This window comes from Branchiostoma floridae, chromosome 11, assembly GCF_000003815.2.
Source record: "Branchiostoma floridae strain S238N-H82 chromosome 11, Bfl_VNyyK, whole genome shotgun sequence".
In the NCBI taxonomy this organism is placed as follows: domain Eukaryota; kingdom Metazoa; phylum Chordata; class Leptocardii; order Amphioxiformes; family Branchiostomatidae; genus Branchiostoma; species Branchiostoma floridae.
In genome coordinates this window covers 20,859,189-20,867,450 of record NC_049989.1, presented here as the reverse complement: position 1 = coordinate 20,867,450, position 8,262 = coordinate 20,859,189, and the positions used below count along the sequence as shown (strand labels likewise).

Below are 8,262 nucleotides of genomic sequence, written 5' to 3'. Positions count from 1 at the left end.
TGTTTGCTCGTCAACCTGCCGGAAGGTGTCAATCTTGTGTTTTCAATGGTTATCTACTGGGGCTTACCAACTTAGACACGTATTCTGACTTTGCAGTTATTTACAGCATGTTTTAGTCCATAACTAGTTGTACTTATCAATGATATCATGTGCAGACACTTAATATGCATATCTCTGCAAAATTAGTTTTAAAACCTTACCGGAGTTTAGACCCCTTAAGGGACTTTGGATACCCCGTTAGCATACAACTTAATATATAAAATTTTGATATTATCCAGAAGAAGAGTTTGAACCATCATCTATTTATCATATCCTGGATGTCTAACCTTCACAAACTCAATATATACCATCCAACAAGGTTTAGAAAGTGTCCTGTGATGTTTACTCATTGAAGCATTCTCGTTTTCACCTCTAGGGTATTACTGTAATGGCCTCCTTTGCAGCCTTGCACCTGGCCGTGATTTGTTTAAAATCGCAAATTGGTACTCTCCCCCAACAATAAATGTTATTTTCTGGTGATTTCTTACTGTAATTTCTGCTTTTTTCAATGTTCACGGTTTTCACGGTGATGACTGTAACATGAATATCATTACCGATATCAAATACATTTTGTAAATCACTAATTGTTTATGTGTACCTGGCGCCACCGTGAACATTAAGTTTCGAGAACAAGTTAAATTTTCTCAAACCGTGAAAGTTTGGTAACCTTACCGATAAGACAATTTGTGAATTACAGTATTCTCTGGACAGCACCTTTTGTGCCGATATAAAGCAATCCGAGACGTTTTCTCGTGCTGAATTTCGATAGATTTTAACTCTCTTGTTGACCACGCTAAGCCGGAACATTGCAAATTGTAATGTGTAATGATAACAAACATGGCTGCCGGGTCAGGTTGCCACCCCCAGTCGCCATCAGTGTTTTCTGATGATTTCTTTTTACCCTGGGGGGCCATATATAATTTATTTTCTGCCACAATGTAGCAACCTGCAATGTTTTCTCAGCAAATCACAACGTATTTCCGGTAGATTTCACCCTCCGTCATGCCTATTCCAGTGTATTCCTGTATTTAGGCTGACCACTTTGGGGTGGGTTTAACTTTCAGTTTTTAGTGAATGCGGCTGTGGAATTCAGATTCAAATGACTCCAATGTAAGTCTTACAGTTTCCGTAACAAGTAGATCGTTGGCCATGGACTCAGAACCGAGAGGTTCAGGGTTCGACACTGGCCATGACCCCAATGTTGTGCCCTTGGGAAAGACTTTCCCTGATGGTGGAGTGACGCTCGGGGTCTTCTCAGCTAAACATTTGCCACTAACAGCTGTATTTTTGCCAGAAAGAGCTCATATTACATTTCATTTTTAGTATTTTAGTTTTACTTATCATTATTTGGTCCAGGAGTCTTGATATTTTTCAGTCTAGTCGTTTCTTCTATTATTCAGTGAGCAGTACTCACTGACAGTACTAAGTAGTAGTATACGTAGTACTGTAAATGCATTTAAGTTCGCGGAGATTTAATTTCGCGGTAGCGGGAAAATGGACTTTTCGCGGTGGATTTAATTTCGCGGTAGCACCATGTACTGTAGTGTCTTACTGTTATGGAAAAACATTAATCCACCGCGAAAGTTTCTGCTTTACATCTATTTTTGCAGCTACTGGGATCCCTGACATGGGTAGGCAGCAGTCGGCTAGGAGTAAGTCTTCATACCGCGATTCCAGATAGCCTTAAACTTCTCAAATATTGACATGCCACCATACCTAGGCCTGTTATTACAAGATCTCTTTGCCCTGGCCAGTTTTTTTTTTTTTAAACAGCGTTCTTGTTACTGACCCTGTTTGTGTTCAGGCTGAACATTCATTCTTACATATTAACTCGAGTCTGAATAAACAAACACAGACAAAAGAATTATGTAACACACAGTTACACTATCGTTTATTTTTTGGGTTAGTAAGGCCCCACTGACATAATCTTATGGATGATATCAGCCTAAGCATTGATTTTCACCTGTTTTCAAAAAAACAATTTTTGCTGTTTTTTTTTGCTTTTTTTTCCGCCCGCACACATAAGTTTTGGGGTCTCCATCCATAAAATCAAGTTGGTGTGGCCTATTAAATGTACAGTCAACCCTGCCCAAGATGACCACCCGAGGGACCGGGCAAAAGCCTTCGATTTGGTCAGGTGGTCGGTCACTACATGTACATGCCTGATGCATAGTTTGAATGGTTTCCGTTGTGGTTAATGGCAAATAGCAAGCACACGCACATGCATCCGCCGTTTAAGTTTTGCCATCTTTATTTTGAATATAAGTTTATAACATCATAATGGTTGTCAAAATCTGACGCAAACTGACCGAATTCGGCACAAAATCGTGCTAGTTAGCATTGAAAATCGATGACACCTCAAGATCGTTAAGGCCAGGGATTTGGTCGCAATTTTTGGCGGTCACGTTGGCCAGGTGGTCGTTGTGAAGAGGTTGCTTAATGCTTATGTCAATGTGGGAAATATTCGGGACCGAGAAAAAGCGGTCGTAATGGCCAGATGGTCGCTAAGAAGAGGTGGTCGCCTGAGCAGGTATGACTGTATTCCATAAAATCCATAAAAACAGTAATTCCACAACCTCATGTTAACAATACAAAATGATATGACCTATGTTTCAGAATCAAAGAAAGTTAGATTTAAACCCTTTCTACGCACAAAACACTTGACGTACATATCTTAGTAACATATTGAATTATTACTAATTTTTTGCCGGTGCGTAGCGGCTATGAGACGGGAGAAGCGGTTGCATGGATGCATGCATGGATGCATGGATCGGTCAATTTAAGCAAATAGCCCTTCTATACGTGCTATTGTGTAATCGAGCCAGCGTGGCCGAGCGGTCTACAGCACGGTACCAATCTTAGTTGGCTTCTCCAGCCGTAGATCGTAGGTTCGAACCCCACTTGCTAAATTTTTTCTTTTCTTTGTTAGACAAATCTCATGTAGTGTTTTTTTTTAGATAGAAGAAAGGCCAATTCAGTAATTCGATGTTTAAAAACTATTTTTTCGTGTGATTTCCAGGCTTTTTCCAAAATACGCACCGGCCAGCTTTTTTCAGAAGCTTTCTTGTTTGGGTAGTTAGTAAGGCCACACAGACTTGATTTTATGGATCAGTACGCATTGTTTTTCGCCTGTTTCCAAAAAAAAAATAGGCCACATATCACCCCATGTCAATCAGAATGTCAATCATGCTTACCAGAGGATCTGCTCTCCAGGGTAGGGGAGCACATGCTCAGGGCATGGGACCACAAGAATGGCAATGCAGACATGATTGAAATGGAGACGATTGTTTCTTACATTCTTACTGTTTAGTCCTGTGGTTAAGCAGCACTTTTTGTTTTTGCTGGATTTTTCTTTTTTTTCGCCCATACACATTAAGTTTTGGGGTCTCCAAAGGATGTCATCTATAAAATCAAGTTTGTGTGGCCTATTAAAGGGGCATTCCACTCCAGAAACGAGTATCATTATTCCTCAGACAATAAATAATTATGTTTGAATCAAGTTTGTTTGGTCAAATTTACCACAAATTTAAGCTTAAACGCAGAGGGAACATTTTAGCAAACGAGTTCTTGAATTCCCTTGAGGACCCTTCTAATGCATTGTGCGCTGCTGAGGGAGGATGTGGCTTTGACCATGGGAACAGGTACCGGTTAGTACTAGTATAGATTTCGATACTATGATGTTTTAGGATCACTTTTTGAGTAGACTGTATGTGTGTGCACAAACGTCATTAGAACGTTTGTGGGTCATTCTGTAGTAATTTGTTGATGTATAAAAGTAGCCTTTTTAGAGAAGAATGATCCACAAAAGTGACCACATCTCTGGATTCCAAGAACCGCTGAGCTTCAAACTTTGTGTGTACCTTCCTAAATGTCCGATAGCCACCCTACCACTTTCGTTCGCTCAGCGGTTCTACCGTTAGCGAGAAATTGTGCCCAACGTCGGCCATACAAGCAGTTTTGGCGCCGCCATTTTACGTTGACCGACTTTCAACTCCTTATAATTAAGTGGCCAAATATCCCCATCCCAAGATGATATAGTCTTCAAACTTTTTTTGTATTTCCCTACATGTGTGATTATCACTTGACTGCTTTGTCAAGCTTATCCCGACTACCGTTAGCGAGAAGGTGTGACGGAAGTCGCGAACTCATATACGGCGCAGTACATTAGAAGCGGGTCCGCATGGGGGTGCTCTAATTTAGAAAAGAATATTGTCTAAAAGGCAAATCAGGTAACTTTGTGCAAAAAGTCGAGTGCATTTGTATCCCAAAAAATATCATCTATCAGAAAATAACACTCGCTTCTGGAGTGGAATGCCCCTTTAAATGTATTCCATCAAAACATTTCTAATTCCACAACCTCATGTAAACAAAACAAAATTATGACCTATGTTTCAGAATCAAAGAACGTTAGATTAAACAGTTTCTAAGCACAAAACACTTAAATGGGATGGAGTTTTGTGCGCATGAAAAAATTGTGTGCAGATTAACTGATACCCAAGAGTTTTGAAAACTTTTTGTAGTTTTACACTTAAGATCTTGAAATTTTCTTGAAAAGTTTGAAATTTGTGTGTGAAACAAATGCACACAGGCAAATTGTTCATGGCATTGCGCAGAAAAGCTGTTCCCCTTGACTTACATCTATAAGTAAAATAAAGTTTGAAAAAAAAGTATGCAGGTCTAAATATTATAATATGTATGACCATTAGTAATTCTAAGTCACTGAGAGGGTTGTCATTGTCATCTTTTTTCAAATGTTTCCAATTCTCTTTAATTATAGTATAAGAAATATGACATATTTGGAATTTCTAGGTCTTTCTCCAGTTTCTAAAAGACTTTTAGAAATATTTACAAATATTTCAAGCATTTTCCATAAGTTTTACACATAATATAGATGTTTCAAAGCTATAGATTCCAAATAAAGATTTATGTACACTGTCAGTCCTTTTTAAAATGTTTCCAAATGAATTTAAAGATATTCAAATTTTCATATGAATTTTTCTTAAATTTAGAACTGATGTGTCTTAGATATCCTTGTTTTCAAAATACAAATATTAGTTCAAAACCTTCTCGGTGACTTGGAATGGAGTATACAAGTCTGATACAAATAATTGTTTTCAGCACGAACTAAATCCAAACAGTTTCTACACACAAAGCATCTTATTCTATCCTCAGTAACCCTGATCATTAGCAGTTTGTGTTGGGTACAGACCAAATTAAATGCAAATAAACAAGGCAACGGAATCTTGCATGTGCAAAGTACAAGACAGGTGGATTTAGTGTGTAAGTAATATTTCCAAACATACGTAACATTACTCGTCTACTCATTTTTGTTCTGGGAAACAGGGACCCCGTCTCGGCCACACCAGTTATAATCCTTCCACTCTCTGATGGTATGGGGGAATGAAAGGACCTGTGGTGGTTGTATGTGCACGTGGTGGTCTAAAGCACTTGTATCCGAGTCTACCAGCACAGGTCTGAATATGAGTATCATTAATTAGTTAATGACCAGAGAAAAGTCAGCACAAACACAACACAAATGTGTGTTGATCCTATGAAGTTATTCTACTTTGACCGTTATTCTCATTGTCGCACATACCTGCAGACAAATGTCACAGAACAAGAAAAAAAGGAAAATGGGAAGGAAAGTACATTTAGTTTCCCGTCTTTTTTTGGTCCTGTGACGGTTGGCGTTGGCCACGCCAATTGGCTTTCTTGATTTTCGGCCAAAAGGCATTCTTCTGCCAAAGTTCACAAAGAGGACAATATCTCTTTCAGAATCTGAAAACCAAGAAACTAAATTGGTGTGGCCAAACGTATGTGTACAATCTGTGTCGTTGTCCGTGCATTTGGTCTGCTAATTTCTGTATCGTAAACAGTCGTTGCCTTAAAAAATCGTCGCTGTGTCTAACAAAGGTCTACCCAAATCGTGATGTTTCTTGGCTTAGTTGATGTTTTAAGGAGTTAGGCTTTTTGACTTGTGTTGGAACCCGAGTTGATGCACTCTCTTTTGATTTTTTGGAATATTTGTCACCATTGGACACAATACTGTGTAAAGTTGTACATTTGTAATTGAAATGTTGCTTTAGATACGTTTATGTTTTAGCTAACCTTGTCAGCCCCCAAGAGTGATAAGACACTGTCTTGTATATGTTATAGACTTAGTCATCAATATGGCGACGACTGTTCAAAAAGGTGACGACCGTTTACGAGACAGAAATTAGCTTTGCCTATCCTGTTACATCAGCAGCTTCCAAAACAGATGGAAAGATGCTCCGACGTCAGAATGTTTCGGTGATGCCAGAACATCTTTAGATCCGTTTTGTCGATGTTATGACGTCACAGCTTGTCACCGTCCTACTTGTCACCGTTGCCGCCTGAAAGAGGTTGAGACACTCTTTAGAAAACGGGAAAATTGAATCTCACTGAAGAGGATCGCACTTAACTGAATCATAAACTGATATCCTATCTTTTCTACATACTCCATATTGCACAAAAATACAATAATGTATATTGTAAATCCTGTATATTAAGCCCTACTCAACCAGATGTATGGGAAAGGGTAACCTGCATACATGTAAGTCCTACTCAACCTGATATACGGCTTAGGGCACATCCTGTATCCTGTATATGTTTGAGCCCTACTCGCCCAGATATGCGGTTAACGACGCCCTATAACTTAGTATAAGCCCTACTCCAGCATATATACGGCTAGGGTATAAGTCATACTCACTAACTAAAGATATATGGGAGAGGAATTACCCTGCATACATGTAAGCCCAGCTGAACTTGATATATGGCTAGGGACATGTGAACCCTGTATATGTATAAGTCCTATAGCTACTCACCCATATATATGGTTAACGACACTCCATGTAAACCCTATTGCAGCAGGACACCTGTATAAGTCCTACTCACCCAGAGATGTGGTCAACAGCACCCTATATATAAGCCCTACTCCATCAGATATACGGCTAGGGACACCTGTTTAAGTCCTACTCACCCAGATATGTGGTTAACGGCACCCTGTATAAGTGCTACTCACCCAGATATGTGGTTAACGGCACCTGTATAAGTCCTACTCACCCAGAGATGCGGTTAACGTTACCCTATATAAGTCCTACTCACCCAGATATGTGGTTACGGCACCCTATATAAGCCCCACTCCAGCAGATATACGGCTAGGGACACCTGTATAAGTCCGACTCACCCAAAGATATGGTTAACGGCACCCTGTCTAAGTCCTACTCACCCAGAGATGTGGTTAACGGCACCCTGTATAAGTGCTACTCACTCAGCTGGCAGATGTACGGCCTGCGAGTGTTGCAGTCCTTGATGTCCCAGCGAGCGCTCCTCCGAGTCCTCCAGAGAGAGACGCAGTCGCGTGACTCGTTCGGGGCGTCGGAACGGAACTTGTCATAATCGCCCAGCGGGGTCTCGTCGTTCCAGAGGAAGGTTCCCTCGGTGTTGAGGTCGTCAAGGCCGATCCAATAGCTCCTGAGTCAAGTAATGAATGAATGGTTGAATGAATGAGGAGTAAATGAATAAATGAATTAAGAAAGAAGTGATGCAGAGTGCATGAATATACAGTGTTTGAAAGATAGGAACCTACAATAGGTCATTATTTTTCCAATGATAACTTAATGTGAATGTGTCGTGGAGATATATTATATGCATAGCCACTGAAGTGTGTCTGTGAGTGAGTGTACATGATTGCATGTATAATAATTATGTAAACTATGTATTGATTGTGTGTGTGCTTTCTTGTGTGTTTGTGTTTACTTTTGAGTGTGATTGTGTGTGTGTGTTTGCTTAATGTTATATAGCGAGTGTGTGTGAGTGTGTGTGTTATTGCCTAGTAGTAATGGAAGAAGTAGTAATGGTTTATTGAGAATTTTGAATCACTACAGATGATTCTACAAGTTGCCATCTTTATGCTAGTACAGTAGAAGCCAGTTAATTGCACAACGGATTAACACAACACTTCTGTTAACTGCACGAAGTACCAAATTCCCGAACCAGTGCAGTCCAGCTAGATAACTTCGCATTATTGCACCATCTGGATAATTGCACGAAATTCACTGGCAAATAGGCCGTGCAATTAAACGGCTTCTACTGTACTTGTTTCTCTACGTTTACCTCTGTCTATGGCCGCTAGTGCCCCTCAGATGGGCACGCAGGAAGGTTTGGGTTGCTTCGTCCTTAATCATGGCCAGAGTGCCGCCC

General features: G+C 40.0%; 1 protein-coding gene across 1 annotated transcript; it reads right to left on the bottom strand.

The window, feature by feature from the left end:
• Positions 1–1,903: 1,903 nt before the first annotated feature.
• On the bottom strand, positions 1,904–8,256 carry LOC118426293 (C-type lection lectoxin-Enh3-like). Its single transcript, XM_035835597.1, has 3 exons — positions 8,176–8,256; positions 7,331–7,533; positions 1,904–6,413 (listed from the first exon to the last, which is right to left on the bottom strand). The coding sequence occupies exons 1-3, from the start codon at positions 8,244–8,246 to the stop codon at positions 6,394–6,396; spliced, it is 294 nt and encodes a 97-aa protein (XP_035691490.1). The 5' UTR covers positions 8,247–8,256; the 3' UTR covers positions 1,904–6,393.
• Between the last annotated feature and the right edge of the window lie 6 nt (positions 8,257–8,262).

What these genes read in the sequence shown, in the direction of transcription:
- LOC118426293 (XM_035835597.1), bottom strand. Translation starts at nt 8,246, where the DNA reads ATGATTAAGGACGAAGCAACCCAAACCTTCCTGCGTGCCCATCTGAGG. An exon ending in ACTAGCGGCCATAGACAGAG is followed by an intron (nt 7,534 to 8,175) that starts GTAAACGTAGAG and finishes TACTTGACTCAG; the next exon opens with GAGCTATTGGATCGGCCTTG. An exon ending in GCCGTACATCTGCCAGCTGA is followed by an intron (nt 6,414 to 7,330) that starts GTGAGTAGCACT and finishes AACCTCTTTCAG; the next exon opens with GCGGCAACGGTGACAAGTAG.